Source organism: Merops nubicus, unplaced genomic scaffold (genome assembly GCF_000691845.1).
Source record: "Merops nubicus isolate BGI_N331 unplaced genomic scaffold, ASM69184v1 scaffold22604, whole genome shotgun sequence".
NCBI classification, from domain to species: Eukaryota; Metazoa; Chordata; class Aves; order Coraciiformes; family Meropidae; genus Merops; species Merops nubicus.
Window position 1 is genome coordinate 8,846 of NW_008604021.1, and position 17,817 is coordinate 26,662.

Sequence of the window (17,817 nt, forward strand, 5' to 3'; positions counted from 1 at the left end):
AGAAAGCATTCCTAAATTGAGACCATGTATTTAATATTTTTGTTTTCCTTGCAGTTTTACACACACAAAGAAGAAATGAGAGGGACTGCTTTGTCTCCTCTGAGATATAGTAGAAGTGACCAACATTCAGTCATTTAATTCTAAATAATGAATCAATGATAGTATGAGAGAATAGAAAATAAGAAAAATAAGCACTGTTCATTGGGCCAACTGATGGACTATCACTGTGTGGAAAAGTAGAGACTTGAATATTTGTTTTTAAGTTTCCAGCAAAATCTGATACAATTTGATGTAATCTGTTGTGGAGATGGACATGAATGACATAATGAGTTAAACTCAGACACAAATATTCAAGCTCCACACCTATTGATAAGGTATGAGTTGCTTGGACCTGGATTTGTCTAAACCTGGCAACCTAAAAATACTGGCAAGGAGAGTAAGTAGTAATATGAACTCCAGTATTACTTTTTAAAGCCTCAGTAACATAGAAGTTGCTATTACTAAGGTTAGTGACAAATTGCTCATTTTCTTTGTATCTGGCTCTCAAGAGCTCGTAAATGACATGAAATTGTAGTGTAGAAGGAAAGTAAACTTATTGCAAAAAGATACTTCTGGCTCAGAACAAGTAAAGTCATAGTATTTTATTTTGCTTCACATGCTTAGAAAATATAATTCATAGGGGCTAGTAGCTTTGTGTTTTAAAAGTTTTCTCTATGGAAGTTAAGCATACACTGAGAGCTTGTTTTCTCATGACTGGTGACAGTCATGATGAATAGGAATGCAGCAGCTAAAAATCCTCTATGGACAGAATTTACTTGTACATCAAATGAGTTTTCTCATTTTATGGAACAACTACAACAAACACATTTTACTGCTACATTGAATGGTGTGTTTAAAACACCTTTTTTTCTTATCTCTTCCATTTGAATTTATTTTGGGCATGTGGTTTTTACATTGTGGTGATTTTTCACATGATTTAACAGCTTTAGATAAAGAATCATTGGAGTTTAATGTTCTTGCCACTCCTCACATCTGGCTGGGTATTAGTCATTATCTCAGTGAAGTTAATTATTTTCTATTTGAGACTGAAATATTTGTTACACTAGTTATTTGATGTGAACTGGTCTCCCTTTTCCTAACTTTTAGTTTTTTTTGTATGGGACATACTACACAAACCATTTCTCCTTTTCTGTATAATTGCCCATGTTTCCTTGCTTCTTAAGCCTTTGCCAAGAATTCTTTTTCCTCCCTTGCATAAAGTTAGCCATGTTCAAAGCACTCTTGGTTCTGGCTTAACCTTGGTCCTCATTTCCGTTACTGTCAGCACTTCCCAAGCATCGCTCTTAATTCCCCTTTTGTCTCTTTTGCTCACTCCCAACTTTGTGTCTTTTTCCACGCTGCCTCCTACACATGGAACAGCCTCCCAATTAACGTACGTAAAGATCCTTCACTATCCTCCTTCAAAAAAACTCCTGAAAATCCACTTATTTTGTAACACATTTCAGTAATAACAACCACTTGTCATTCTGTCTGTGTTGTGTTGTGTTTTGCATTTCCTGTGCTTTACAGCTTGTGCCCTTTCAGCTCTTTGGGGTAGAAATTTTAGTAGGGGATTGGCACATTTTGTTATTGCTTAGCACCACGTGCTCCTCTGGCACCACATAAAACCAAAATAAGGCTATTCATTGTGGGTGTCACTTTAGAAGGATTTAAGTTTTGGAATTGTGCTGGCACTAGAGAGTTGTAGATTCTCAGAGACCAATGTTTTCAAACATAGGTAGCTTGTAGTTACCAAATTTTGTGTGCAAGTATGGGAATGGTCCTGTTCAAATCTGCTCGGCTTTAGTAACTCCTATTGGATTCAATTAGGAGAGTAAACGCGCGTCACTCACAAACATCAGATTAATTAAAATCATTACATTTTTCAGCTTCTGTACTGGAAACACTTGGCAAGAGATGAATAAACTGTATAAGATGCTATCTTATTCTGTTCGTTTTGTAATGCTGAAAAAAAGATTGTCCTGTTCTAATTAGGAAAAGTGATGTTGCCAGTTTACTTATTAAAGTTCTTTTGTGGTGAGCAAGAACTTTCTTTTCACTTTACATTTAATTCCAAAGAGTGGACTGCTCAAATCTGAAATTTGAGACTAGATAGCAGCATAGTTTATAATGTGCCGTAACTTTTGTTGGTACTATTATCAAGGGTTGAAGAAAGCCATGCTAATTTGAACTACTTTGACAGGTACCAATGAAGACTTCAGTTTTCCTTTCCTGCAAACATTAATAATTTAATAACTAAGCCTAGCAAAGATTTTTCCTTCACCACCTCTCAAGTTACATAATACAAAACAATGTGAAGCCATTAGTGAGATTACAATAAAGAATACCTAAGAACATAACAATTTTTTTAACCAACTATTTATAACTTTTGTTCGCTTTAAGTACCAAAATCCTTAGTATAATCCATGTGTGATTTCCATACAATTTTTCTTGGCTATTAGCCTCTGTAAACTGGTAGAGTTCTTAGGCTGTTGGATGTGCCATGTATGTTAATCTATGGTGTATTGTCTACACTGTCATCACTGCTTATATATGCTCATGCTATGAAGTAAATGTGAAATTCCTTAGCTTGTGTAAAGGGAGCATCTGATGCAAGGTTAAAAATGTCTGTGTTCACAGACACCACTGAATATCACACACATTATAGGTGACATCCTTTCTTAATTCCTGGTAACTTACTTCAGTCTCACACCTTTATAGTCCAATTGTATGAAACTTTCAGCTTCAGACGTTCACAGGCACAGAACCATCTGTCCCCTGTTCCTTCTCTTGGGAGGGACATTCCTTTTTCAGTATCTGCTTGTAAGGTCTTTGAATGCTTCTAATCCAAATTGTATCCAGGTTTTCTGTCCGGAGTAATTTACGTTGAGGTAAAGAAAAAGAAATGTAGTTCAGTTAACACATAGCTGAGTTCATCTTAAGTCCACAAGTAGAATTGGTACTTTTTTTAAGTTACCTTTTCCAGTACACAATTAGAACTTCATAATCTTACAAAATTGTGAATGCATGAAATCCTTCCAAGAACAGGTATAATTTCTTCAATTCATATGTGTATTTTTTTATTTTTCTGCTATGTTAATTTTTTGCCTTTATTTTTTAAAAAAAGGTTGTTTTAAACGCATGAGTTTTCATTGGTTTATCCCTAAGGAATAACTTATTTTCCTATTCAACTTCCATGTATGTTCTTCTTTTACCTTAGCCTTAAGTTTTATGCTGCTGTCCAGAACTTCCTGTGTAAAGCTTATGCAGTTTAAGACATTAAAATTTCTATTAAATGTTAAATGCATGATGATTACTTAATTGTACTTCAAGCAGTGACATTTTCTCGCAGTGACATTTTTGTCACAGTAAAATGTGTTGAATATGTTTCATAGCCATATTAAGAACTAACAGTGTTTTTTAAGTGATTAAATTATTAGCTATGATTTTATAATATTGAATGTGATGATACATTCACTATCCGAGACAAGTTAAACCATGATCTGGGTATTTTAAAAGTTTGATTGAATGTTTCTCTGTTATTTTTAGTTTCCTGTGGACTCTAACAACAAACTGCTTAGCAGCAAATACCACTAAGAAACATGGAGTAAAATGAATCTTGAAATTATTGTTGTTAATAATAAAAAGATATGGACAAACTGGCTTTGTATTTTATGAAATACTTGTTACGTATATTTTGTGCTTTTAAAAAATGTAGGATAGAGATCATAAGCATAGTCATGTGTACCTAAAAATAATCCTCAACTAATGGAAAGGAGAAAATATTCTTCTTACATGTGAATTTCCTAACACTAGCTGACTCTCAATATACAAAAAAATATACCTAATTTCAGCTAGCAACTCTATGAATAATATTCTTATATGCTAAAGAAATTGTGAGAATGTACTTAGGGCTGATACATGTAAAAGACCTAGAAGGACCCCAGCAAAACCTAGGGAAATTATATTCAATCTGTCTACTCTGTGCTTCAAAGGTTGTGTTTAAAGCAAGTTGGCATTAGCAAAAGTTACTGTATTAGAGCTCCTTTCACTGTTACTTAAGATGTTGCCCTCTTGTCATTTGGAAATGGTTTCTTTCCTTAGGCAGTTTGGTTAGTGACGTTATAAAGATACTTGATGATGGCTGTGTACTGGCATCATTTTAAGGGAGGATGTTGAGGCTTTTTTTTTTTACTTTCCTCATTTGAAGGACTGTTATGCTGATTGCTGTAATAATTCCAAAAGTGGAAACTTCAGTGATGGCTGTAGAAGTTCTTTTACTGACTTTTAGTTTAATTTCATTTTACTTGTGATATACCCTTGCCAAAATTTTTTTAGTGTCTAAAACTTTGGTTTCTGAAATGAGTCCTAAGTGGAGGCATATGAAGTTGTGGTTAATTTAACAGTAAAGAAGTGTTGCTCAGGTTAGTTAAGTCTATTTTTGCTTCCTTTTTCAAAAATTATTCAAACAATGCACAATTAGTTTTTATATCACCTTTAGATTTTGATTTATTCTTCCATAGCCTTTTAAGTGCTTTATATTTAACACTTAACAGTTAGTTGCGTTTGGTTATTGTTTGCTGAAGAGAGAAGATGGAGATCATTTGATGTTTAAAATGAGACTTAAAGCCATATAACCTGGATGTTCATCTTGACCTTGGTAGAGATTTAATGTGTATCCAAGCTTCCATCTCTTAATATTAATGTGTAATTGTACTTTTTCCTGTCTTATTCATGCAATTCTGATTTAGTCTCAAAGGTTGGATTTAGGGATTGGTTAGAAAGAGGTTATTTTGCTGAAGTATGGGAGCAGACAGACACAGGGAGAGGCATCTGTGGTGATGCAGTTGTGTTTCAGTTTGATGGAGATGCATGTTATTTTGAAAAAAAGCATTGCCTTTAGCAGTACAACTCAAGTAGGCAGATTTTATAGGGAATTGTGTCTTGAGGTCTATGGATCATCTCAGGTCTGAGGTGGGAGCTCACACTGTTGACTTCATTTAGTCAGATGTGCATAAAATCTGTCCTTCAGCTGTTGTCTTACCTCCATGAAAACCTACCAGGTCTGACTTGTTTGTTTTAAATTGTCATACTTAACAGCAATTCTCAGAGCTGGGCATGGTATAACATAAACATGGAGAGAATTATGTTTGTATCACCTTGACTTCCTTAGAAGCAGGTTAAAACGAGAATCTTTAACAATGCTCATTTAACTGCTGGCTAAATACCGGGTGTTTTCATGAAACAAACTTAATTAGTTTGCTCTATATTGTAATGCATTATGTTTCCTTTAATGGTGGAGGTTTTAGAACATGTAAATGATTCCTCATCAGCCAATATCCAAACCAGTTTTAACACACTAGGTAGCACAGAAGGCAGGCAACATACTGGATTAAATATTGTTTCATGAGTCGCCACTGTATTTTCTTTCCAAATGCTTAGCTCTGTTTCACTTTATTATCTTTTTTTATAGTCTTGTCTTTGCATAAGCTAAAATGGTTTTACTGAAATATTTAACCCATTTTCCTTTCAATTTTGTTTTTTTATGCTGAAAATTTTGAATAAGCAGTTAGTAAATAAAAGCAATAGTTTGAGATTGAAAACAGCAAATTATAATTCTTTACTTATCTAGAATGTTAATAAATGTGTTGTCTAATGTTTGTTAGTGAAGTAGTAGTTTAATTTGGAATATGGACTTAAAGCCATTGTCACAAATTTGATGCCTTGTTTAAATTCAAAACAAAACATGTAAAAGCAATAGAAACATTTTTACATTGTTTATTATCAAAAGTTAATACTTTACTGGCTTCACAACATTTTTGGAATCCAATTGGTGACAGCATGTTTTTAAGATTTGGGAATCTGAAAATACAGTTGCACAGAAAGGAAAAATGACTTGGCTACTTTTTGCAGAATAGATCTGAATATTACTTGGAGTTTCATTTACCTCTTGTGGCATGCATACTTCTTTTGTCATGGAGCACTTTAGATGTTTCAGAAGGAGAGCTTGCACATGGGTGTCCCAGTGAACTTATTCAAAGGGAATTATGGCTGGAAAACGTTGTGGACGGGTTTCTGTTCTTTAGCTTATGACTCATAGTGTACACTGACACAACTTCCCTAAACTTCTGTTGAATGTGTTTGGGTATTTTCCAGCTTCTGTAGCCAGGTGGTCTCTCAGAATATGGGAATTAAATTATCTTTAGTGCGTGATGGTGAAAAAAGACATTGAAAACGCTGAAGACGTTTGACCCTCTGCTACCCTCTGCTAGTTGTCTTGCTACAAACATGCCTCTTTGACTTGACTGAATTGTGCTAGTTCTCGTGTGTTGTCCTTAGTGGTTATCCATTAGGTAGGGGTAAGATTCAGCAAAGAACTTGAATTATACCTAAAGGTTAGAAGCTGCAGTGTCCAAGCACACTTTCTGGTTTGTGGAGAGAGAGATGCAGAATGGCCTTCATACCTGTCAGGACTCAAATCTGTGCTCCCAGCTCACGGAACAGTCCTGATCCTGTGCTAGTCTGCAAAAAGATTTACTGAATGAGAGAAAGGAGGAGTGCAGTTTTGAAGCCTAGTAGTTAGGGCAATCATCTGGGGAATGGGGAGTGCAGATTATAGTTCCTATAATTGCTGTAAATTATTCCACAGCTTCCATACTTAAGTCTAAGGTTATGGGTGTTACATGCTATACTTGAGGCTGCACTTTTGGGACTATTCAGGAAGTGATGCTAGTAGAGAATGCCCCTTGTGTAGTGCAGTTATGTGTAAAGAACATCCTAGTTTGTGCTGGTACCTGCACCCATTTCTACTCCAGAGGTCTTGGATTTAAACTATTAAATTGTGAATGTTCAGACATGGAAAGAGCACATCTATCAGCCATAGTTAAAGTCAGTAGAGTTGTCCAAGTTAAAAAATTCCTTTAGAATAATTGTACTGGTATGGCATTCTTTGCTTTGGATCTTGCTGTACCCCTGATCTGCCTCATCTCCACAACTTTTGTCAAATTGTTATGACCATTCATTTATTTCTGTTTTGATGCTGTTTATTTTATTTGAGGACTATTTTCCCAGAGCAGTGGTAGTGCCATATAGACCTACCTCTGAAAATATAAAGAAATAACAAAAAGCTTGGACTCACTGCTTCCAGTAGAAGAGATGCTGTTCAGCAATGGCAACCATTTGCTCTTCTGTTTCTTCCTTAGATTTACACTGCCATTAAAATTACTGTTTAGTGTTGTTATGTGTGTTGGCCTTTCTTCATATGGCTAGTTACATACAAGAAATCGGATGAAGTACATTTTTCACAAAACTCTGGAGACTAGGACTTGGTCACAAGCACTGTGTATTGCTTCCAGTGGCATGGGGCAAATTCAGCTTTTCAGTTCCCCGTAGTGTTTGACCCTGCGATATTTTTTTTTTTTAGTTTAATTTCTGCTCAGTTCCCTGAACTGTGATGGGGTGAAGTTTGTGGTTTGACGAATATAAACTTCTATAATGTAAGCTGGCAACAGTAATTCTTATTTGCTTTTGTAGGAAAGTGAATTTTATATAATGGTGAAATTATTGCTTGCTTAAAGCAAACCTATCCATTTTAATTCAATTTTGCAATACAATAACTCTAAGAAAGGAGCTTGCTTTCTTAGTCTTTCTGATTGGGACAACCTAACATCAGAGCAAAATGATTTAGGATGTGTCTTAATGGCATTTCGGAGGCTGATAAGAGCAAGTTCTGCCATCTTCTGGAGTGTGCACCAGCTTTGATGAGTGTGGTGGTGAGCCACACCTGGTGAGTCTGGCTGGGTAACTGAGATTAGCTTTGCATTGATCTAGTTAGTTATGTTAGCTTTGGTTTAGAGATTACTTGCCTAACTGAATCCGGTGAGCATCGTGTCATACTGGAAGGCAGGGACTCCCAGTTGAAGTTTTAACATAGAATCTCCTTGTCATGTCAAGAAAAAACTTCTCTAAGGAAACAATCACTTAAGGCTTTCTATTACAGTTTTCAGAGTGATTGCTCAATTAAAAGATCAGGTACGAAGAGCTTTTTTGTTTAAAGACCCTCATCTGTATATTAAAACCTGATAATTCTGTAGATTTCTTTTATACTGTTTTTTAATATACAGTCATCACTGTTGTATGTCTTGTAGTGGGAGGCTCAGTGGGGACATTGCTTTTCATAGGGATTAAGCAAACTGTTCTGATGTGTATGGAACGTTTTTCTTTTTTTTTAATTTCTCCTTAAATAGTATGGTCTACACCTTTGCTAAGCACAGTTTGACAGTGGGTCAAGTGCTGGTGACAGCCAGAGGTAGCATTTACCCCGAGGAAACAATAACCTGTTAGCATTTTCATTTGGAACAGTGGTGACAAACTTGGCAGGGGGTGATGGTAGAGGGAGCAGAGGACCAATGAAAGCACAGCCATTGGCTACCCCTCTTTAACCTGGGGAGGGGGATGATCTTGAACTAGAGAAATCCTATTTAAAGAATTGGGTAATTAGCAGTCTTGTCACTCTAGAGATTAGCATTTTGAATTGCTTTCAGTAAAAATGCAAACTGCCTTTATTATTTCTGTCTTTCAAAAAGCACATAATGGAAAACTAGTTATTTGAGATGCTTCTTTGAATTGCTTTCGAAAAAGAGGGTTTTGTTGGTGTGGATATATTTTTTTTTTTTTAATCTGAATGCATGGATTTAGTTGTTTGAGTGGCAATATGTTAAGACTGGGCTTGTGCCTTCCATAACTCCACCTTGTCTGAGAATTGAAAATGCAGAGGGGCCTCACCCCACTTTATTTCTTGTATGGGGTAGCAAAACCAAACCTAGCCCATCATCTCCACTTTGATTTTACAATAAATACTAATTAGTTTATGAAACTATCTAAACTAATTTATCTGTTAGTTTATGAATCTCTCAGCAACCTTTTATTGATAGTTTTTTTCATTTCTTCAGCTGATTAATGCTGAGGTCCCTTCCTGCATTTGATGTTTTTGAGTGGTATTTATCCTCTAGTGGGGTGACTGACTCCTGTAACTCAGGAGCCACTAGCTTGTCATTATCAATGAAGTATACAGCCAAAACTTGGAAGAAAGAGTATAACCATTTTTAGATGTTTGAACATGATCTCACCATAATGTTGTGGTGTAGAGTTTTTGAAGTTGTTTCCTCCAACCTTAAATATTTATTTACTGCCTTTCCACTGGGATTGAGATTTAGGGGGAACAGTAAAATAGTTGCAAGCACTCTGTCCTGGGTGTTTTTGGAGAGGAAGAGGGAAGTTGTGAAGGCACAGAGTGTAGTCCTCTTTCTGGTAGATACTGCTGGCTTGGAAGCTTCTGCTCTAGCAGTGGAGGATAAGAGGATCCCAAATGGGGAGGAGGGAGGGAGGAGAATGTCAGAGACCCTTTGCTGGAGGTAAGTAGCAGGACTTTAGATATTAACAAAAGCTTGACAGCTGTTTTTTAAAGCAACTGGGAGAATAAAAACTATTTAAGAAAATTGTGAGCATATCACTATTACTTCTAATTGCAAAGTTCAACAGTTATGTATTTCATTCCATTAGTGTTAATAGTTTTTAAGAAAAACAACAGAAGACCTTGCTACTTACCTAACGTACTTCATGTTTCTACTTGTTTTATTTCTAGCATATTATCAAGTTTCACCGTGCCTCAAAAGCAAATAAAAAGCCCATGCAGTTGCCAAGATCTATGGTTAAATCCCTACTCTACCAGATCCTCGATGGGATCCATTACCTCCATGCAAACTGGGTGCTTCACAGAGATCTGGTAAGTGTTGCGTCTGTTACCTGCTTAAGAGAGTTTCACGTGCCTGTTTTTGGGTAGAAGAAAGGTTCCTATTAGTAATCTTGCATATCGATCCGTACAGCTCTTCCTGTTATTGTTGCAGGAGACCAATGGAGACTTTAAACATGAAAACAAACTGTGTTTTCACATTGTTTTTATCTGAGTCATCTGAGCTCAGACAATGATGCTAGATCCGGTAGAAGGATTGCAGATACCAGTATCCGAAAACAGTACGTGGGCCAGCTGATGTATGTCAGTCGAACATTCTTAGGAGTTCTGCATGGTTTTGAAAAAGCATTTAAGTAGGAAAGTGATTGATACGTTGCTTGGTTTAAGCACAAGTTACCATAAAAGCCAGTGAAAGAGTGGTGTTGTGGGTTTTTTTTTGGTTTGTTTGTTTTTTTTATGGAGTATTTCTTTTCCATGTGGTATTTTTTTTCTGACCGTGGGAAGAGAACTATGAAAGAATTGTCATCTTGAAATTTCTCATGACCTGAAGTGGCTCTTTAAGTTGACTGCAGATTACAAGGGCAGCCAGTTGCCTTGTCTTAGTTACCCTTTTCCCCTTAAAGTTTCCCACCACTTGTCACGCTTAAGTGAAGTACTACCAAGGGTTACCAAAAGATGAACAGTATGGGTATGGTGCTTGCTGCCACTTGCATTGTAACTAGAATATCTGGCATGAGACAAACAATATATGCCAGATTTGTTTCAATAGTTATGCTATTGTAACATCAGTAGTAAGTACGGTAGGAAATGTAGTGTAATCTGTGTATAAAGCCATGGCTTTTTTTTGGTTACTTTTCATAGTTGCCCCAATATGTCAAAGTAGGGATGAATATTGAGAAATTTGCAGTAACTTTAAGTTTTGTGAGGCATAGATTGGTTTTGAGTCTTTAACAGTAAATAGGGGCTTGGATTCATTTTTGGAAGTAGAGAGAATGTTTTCCGAAAAGATATAAATAAACTAAGGTAGGCCTGGAATAGAAGTCATAGACATATCCTAAAATAAATGTTATTTAATTTCCATCCTAATACCCAATAACAGTGGCCATAAGTGGGGTTTCAGGTTTTGGTATGGATTTTTTTTTTGGTATGGATTTTTTTTTTTTACCTCATTCTTTGGTATTTATTCTCAATTTTTCTGTTAAATCCCAGATATTACTGTATTTGTGGGTTTTTTGTTTTGTTTTCACCTTCAGAATAGAAGCCATGAGCAAAAGCAGGAAGTACAACCTTGATTTTCATCCTAAAATTATTACTTTCCTAAGGAGACAGCTGTTGCTTTAGCAGACTGAGTTGTAATTAGGTAGAACTTGAGAAGGAACACCTGAAAAGTCTATATTCAGCTGTGTTTAAGGGAAGCATATGTGTTCATGAAACTATTTTATGTATATCTATATACACACACACGCTCTAAAATGCCATACATGAGCTTGACATCTTGATAGGAAATAGAAGATCATATCTAAGATAATAATAACAAATACCCTAGAGAATTTTCTTGGTGATGTTGCTATTTTCAGCCTGTGGCACTAAGTGTTTTTTGTGACCAGTGCTGCTACCTTACAGGTCTTACGTGTTGTTGATGAGTTGTAACAAAGCTGGTGCCTAATGTCTCTTCTTTTCTCATGGAATTTTGAGAAGGGATGGTTGCTGTTATGAAAAAAAGACTACTCTTTTTCATGGCTCTGGAATGATAGTACTTGTCTGATATTGGCATAATTGAGAAGGGAGAAGAACAGAAATTTGTCAAGTCCTAATGTGTTCTTGGTATGTGAATTTAAGCTAATAGATTCTGAGATACCTCTGTGTGTGAAAGGAAAGAATTTTAAATTTTACTTTACTTTCTGAAGATTTCTGAAGAATTCAGGTATTTCAAATAGTTATTTTGTGTCTTGAATACAGTAAGAGAAACGTGTTGTTATTTTGGACGTGTTCTGTCTGCTTTTGAAGTTAGGACTTCCTAACCAATTTGTTATTTAGTAACCAATTTAAATTCCCAGTTAACCAAAAAGTTTATTTGTCTCTAATTTCTATTCATATGCTTATACTTGTTATTTTTACTTCTGAGGACTGTATCTCAGGCACAGTTTCACTGGGATCAGCTTTTTGCATAATAAGTAAATACCAACTCTTCAGTGTCTTATGAGGAGCAACTTGTCTGGTGTTTTTCTCTTAGCTGTTTTAACATAAATCCGGTGAATTTTTTTATTTTAGGTAAGCCAAATTTTGCATCGAGACACCTTGTACCTTCCTGGTTTAATATAACTCTGTTCTTACTATTTTTAGCGTGCATTTGGATGTTGACCAAAGATGGTGACATCCATAAAAGTCATGTTGTGCTTGTTTCATTGCTTTTCTTTTTTTTTTTTAAATCCATTTCCCCAAGAATATTTATCATAATATTAGTCAAATTCTCCTGAACCATGGAAATGACCTTCAGAATTTATTCAACAAATGGTGCAAGGGAAAAACAGAAACATGGAGGTTAGGTATTTATGAGAGTACTTGTAGGTATTTGGAGCACATTGGTTAAATCTTAATTTGGTACTGTCTTAAATCAGAGAGGTTTTTAAAGAAGATATAGTATCAAATGTGCTTTTTAAAATAAGGCTGGTTCTCAGTGGAGTCATATTTTTAGATACCTTAAAATTATTAGTTTTAAGTTATTTTTGAGATCAGCAGTAGTCAGCAAAAGTGTGACAGGGTAATAAAACCAGTGAACAATGTGAACTTGCAGAGTTGCAGTACAGGTCCTGCCCTTGGGCTGAGCCAATGGATTATCCCTATCACAAGGAGACAGTCTCATTCTCCTCTTTGCCACCACTAGGCATTGCCACCCACTTTAATGGACTGCAGGTGACACTCACCTGACTCATTCGGAGCTCGTTCGGAGAATTAAATGCACAGAAGGTATTCACTCTTCTCCTGCAGAGCTTGGTTTCTGCAGAACTGGCTCCCTGAGGGTTCTCACTGGGAGCTTATGTGTGTGCAGGAGCTGGTGCAGAAGTGTGAGGCTGGAAGCAGTGGCAGAAAGCTCAACAGGTTGTTCTAGTAACAACTGCCCTTAGATCAGATTATTTTACTGTTAAAAAGAACCTTTTCAATTCTTAGATGAAAGTAGAAGTGTTTTGAATAGATCACATTCAACTGAGATTCTAAATCAGTGTAACTTTGTTTACCTTGAATCTCTTCTGATGCAAGACTTAAGTCTGCTTAAACCCTCTCAACACAAGTCCAAATTTAGGAAAGTGCCTAAAATGAGGCAAATTATAACAGCAAATACATTTACACTCATACTTCTAGTAATACGAAAATAATTCCGTGTGGATTATCTTTCAGTTTCTTGTAATATTTGGGTTATTTTTTTTCCATGATTTTCTTATCCTGAAGGTAGCTGAAAGGTGCGAAGTGACTTTTTAGATATATTTTTTGGCCAAGCTGTTAATTTCTGTCAGTTAAAAAATATTCAGCAGCAAGTTTCTTTACAGCAAGACTCAAGCCAGTACAGAACATGGGACAGGAGAAGTAGTTTCAATTTCTTTGAATAGGGTTGTGTCAGTTTGTAAGTCTGACCTTGGAGTTGATGTAAATATGTAAAGGTCCATACAGTTGATCTCCTGTCAAGCCATTTGGAGTGGGGTTTTGTTGTTGGATTGCATGTTTTTGGGCAACAGTCATTTTGCCTTTTCAGCACAGCAGCATTCCTGAAAGCCATGTGTGAGAGGAGGGAGGCTTTGCTGGCTCTGCTAGCTGCTGGGGCATTTCATTATGAACAAGAGATTAATACAGATCGATATTAAAGAAAGAAAATTTTGGTACTGAACTTCTGGGTTTTGAAGTGCTTGGTATACACTGTGGGCTGTCCACTTGAAGGAGACCTAAAATTGTGCTCTATCTTGTGTCAGTGGCAAGTTAGAAGATGCAACATGTGGAGTACAGTGTGTCAGGGTATTATGGTGTCTTTGCCCATTCCTCCTCAACATGTGCATTATTTAGATTCTACAGGACTGTTCAGCAAAGGCCTTCCTTTGCAGAGATGTCTAAAAATGGAGATCCTCCATACACTGCTCAGTGTGCATTGGTGTTATCAATAGAGAGGATTTCCACGCTCTGTTGTGCACTAATAACCCTTCTGTAGTTCGTGTTATTTGCTTAAGGATAAAAGCAGGCAGAGACTTATTTCCTTTAGAACTTGATAAAAGCAATTTCTATTTGTAATAGGTTATATTTTCCTGGAGGGAGCTGTTACCTATGAGATGTTTTGAGTGCACAGAAACCATACTGAGGAGTTCATTTAAGATTCCACTTACATCCTTGAGCATTTCTTCAAAAGATTGTTTAATGTTAATAAAACTACAGGTTGAAAAACTAATGTTGGAAATCAAACTCATCAGAGAAATGCAGCATTATTATTATTGTTATTGTTATTATTCTCTCCCTCCCTTCTCTCTAGAATTGTGTTAGATAGTTGCTTTCAGCATTCTGAAATCAGAAACTTGCTCATTGCTATAGTCATATAAATTGGCTTTGTAACATGAGCCAAATTCCTGGAGTGTTTTTATTATAATTTTAAGTACTTGTTGACTAAGAATTTCTCAGATTTTTCTTGTATTGCCCTTCTACAGCTTTAGAATATTTAAATGAACTGTGCCCTTTTACATATGAAAGAGATTGGCTTATAGCAAAAGTCTTTTAGATGGAACAAAAGTGGTATAAATACTTAATGTTTGACACACCTTTGAACTCCCCAGTTTTGATTTACATTCAAAGGGCAGAGTTAACATGTACTGATGAAATAGAAGGTGTCAGTGAGTCTTAAACTGCAGAGATGTTAGAGTGAAAGAGATTTTAAAAAAAAAAAAAAAATTGTATTATTCTGTTCAGGAAGAGATTTACGTATCTAAAATAAAGTGAGACAGAGGGGAGATTCTAGAGAAGGTGGTTCTCTGGGCATGTTTGTATGTATAACTTACTGTTGATGCAGAAGAAGGCCATGCTTCCTCCAATTCTCTCTGCTTCATTGTGCTGCCTCTCGTTCTCCAAGATGGGGTTGACCAACTAACATGAGTTGAAAGCAGACTCATGAGGAAGAGGTTGATCTTTACCCAAGTTCATTCCCTGATCTGGTACAGCACGTAATTACAATGCTTGTGTAAGGTGGATATATGGGCTAGATAGATGTGTGGGAGCTAAATGGACAAAGATGGGACGTAAGGGAGGGTAGACTTCAATTTTTCAGTGACATTGTCCTATTCTGATGGCAGTGTTAAGTATATGATCTGTAATCCTCCTCCTCCTTAACCATTTTGGTACTTGTACTTTTGTAGGTGCCTAGCTTTTGGCCAGGAAGAATAAAATGAGCACCTGAAATTTATCAACATAAATCTAAGATTTGGTGGATTGACTTGTGTTTTTTGAAGAAACAACTTGCAGTTCTTTGAAATAATTTTTTTTTGCCAGTGGCAGAAAGCAGAGTGAGCCTGTTTCTGAGGTCCTCCAGTTTACAGTCTAAAATCTCAATATACAATACACCTTCTTTGGCATTTAAAGCAAATGTGGACAGTGGTTGCAAGGAAAAGGGCGCTTGTCTTACTTCTCTGGAAGAGAGTGGGTGGTCATGTGGCAGACTTCTGCAACCAAGTGACTAAATCCTGAAGCAAATTCTGGATGTAGAGTCCTTTTTGTACTCCCAGACAGCTCTTACGGTGGTATTCAGTGAAGAAAAGTGGCTGTAGTGAAAACTTAAGTATTGCTTTTTGTCACTTAGAAGGACAGCAAATGTACCTGTCAGCTTCCAAACTCTCAAAACAACAACAAAATGGAATAAATAATTGTCTGTGGCTTATTTCTAAAAGATGTTTTTCTTCCAATCTTCTACACAGTAACTAAAAGGAATTTCTGTGAAAATGAAGCAAAGATGGATTTTCTTTTTTTCAGAAGACACAGCTAATGGAAAAAGCAAGAAGAGACAATAAGTGTCTTTCTGAAGTTCCGTTTCAGCCTTCTTTGTGTACATACCCTTCAAGTTTTCCTCACTTGTAGCCAAGACATGCTTTTCTCAGGATTTTTGTGATGTCCAATCTCATCTTTCCAGTTAGGACTAAGTCTTACTTGAGCTAGCCTTTCCTTGACACTTTGGTTGCCGAGTATGCTATGTTGGTGGTGCTTCCATGTCCATGTGGTTTTTTTTTGCTCAGAGTAACCCTTTCTCTCCAAGTCAGGCTTCCCGTTCTCATATCACTGAGGGGTGAGAGGGAGGAGGAATCCAACTGTGGCAAAGACTTTGCTGCTAGTTTCCAATCTCCAGCTTTTTCATTCTCATCCACTTGTCTCTTAAAGGAGGAGATCACATATGTATTGTGTAGTTTGCTTCACTATGTCATCTGAATTAGCAGAAGCTATTTTTGTTCCATGCTAAAGCTCATCAGTTTGTGTGTGTTCCCAGAGTTAGGTTATGGAGTGTCCATGAACTTCTGCCACCTGCAGAATTCATGGAGTGCTAATCTGGGTGGTTTTGGTGGAAAGACATAGCAGACAGCTGAGGTGTGATATAATTTTGACTTGGCGTGTCTGTTGATATAGTGAATGTCTGTAGACAGCCTTTAGGATGAGGCTGGATATTATCTGAGGATCAGATATGTGAGCTCCCAGATTCAGGCTGCTTGATGAGTCCCCTAAATATCCAGCTGCTGCAGTAACAGTAAACTCTGTATCTATGCAAGGGCGAATGTTGAGCAGAGCCAAGAGATGCCTGGGTGGTGAGCAGAGCCAGCTCTGGCCGGCCATGACTGTGCTCAAGGCAAACTGTCTTCTCTGGTGCTCTGGCTCTGCATCTCTTGTGCAGTGTCCAGTGAACAATGCAGTAGTTGTTCTCTCTCTGGGTTGTCTGGAAACTGTAGCCATCTGGAGACTGTGGGTTTTCTCCTGTCAGAAGTAAAGAGAAAGAGAAAACCCAGACTGAAGGGGCCAGACAAATGACTTTCTGTGGGAATCAGCAACTTCTGCCTCCATTAAAAAGGCACAGCCTATTCAGAAATTATTAAACTAATTAGTCTTTCATCCTGTAACACTGATAATTTGTTGTCTAAATCTGTTTATTTAGAATGAGTATCTTAAATGATCCATCATGATGCTTGTATAGAATACCAACATTTTAGTAAATTTTCAGTAATTCAATTATATGACAGTCAATAAAGCTCCAATAGTTTTCAGATTTTTAGTTGACTGGTTGACTTTTGGTGTAGCGTTTAACTGAAAAAACAGACATTTTCTCATAGTAATCCTCCTTTAGCCAGTATGTAAGTCTGCAGTCGCTCACTATGGATCTGGACTCTGCTCTGGAACTTTGATGCCACAACTTGCTTAACCTGTCTTCGCCACTGTTTCCCAACCTGCTAGCTGTTTATGCGTGTAATTTGTAGCTTACTGCTTTATGTGCTATGAAATCTTTGAGTGAAAGCCGTATAATACCAATATGGTTTATGTAGTTAACTTTTTTTGTTGGCATTTTCTTTTGTCCTAATGAGCATTAAAAAGACTAAGAATTAAAATAAATTGTCCTATATGACTGCACCAGGAATTTTCTTAAAATATTAGGTTGATACTGATGTTTTACTTTCATGTCAAAACCTTTGAGAAATGAGAAAAGTCTCTCCATGTTTATTATTACTAGTTTATAGTATAGAACTGCTTCCTCCCTGTGCCCTCCCAAGAAGATTTTCCAGGCCAACAAATAATTATAAAAGTTACTTAAAAGCAGCAGAACTGAAGTGGTTTTTAAAAGTCCCACTTGCATGTTGCTAAGCAAGTGAACTGTGGGTTTGGAAAAAAAATGTGAAATGATGAGTTCAGGGAAACTTCCCTTTCCACCAGCATTTGTAAAAAAGGATTTTTATGTGCTGATATCAAAAGTAAATTTAGATGTAGGTTTGTGCATCCATCTCTTGACAAGCAGCTGCTGTGCAGGAATG

General features: G+C 36.6%; 1 protein-coding gene across 1 annotated transcript in view; it reads left to right on the top strand.

The window, feature by feature from the left end:
* The window catches only part of LOC103771590 (cyclin-dependent kinase 19), a gene marked incomplete at its 3' end in the record, with an annotated part of 75,487 nt that overhangs the window by 3,463 nt on the left and 54,207 nt on the right, over positions 1–17,817 (top strand). Inside the window, exon 3 of the mRNA XM_008938891.1 lies at positions 9,683–9,823. Within this exon, the coding sequence (XP_008937139.1) occupies positions 9,683–9,823 (141 nt within the window). The remainder of the gene's footprint in view (positions 1–9,682; positions 9,824–17,817) is intronic.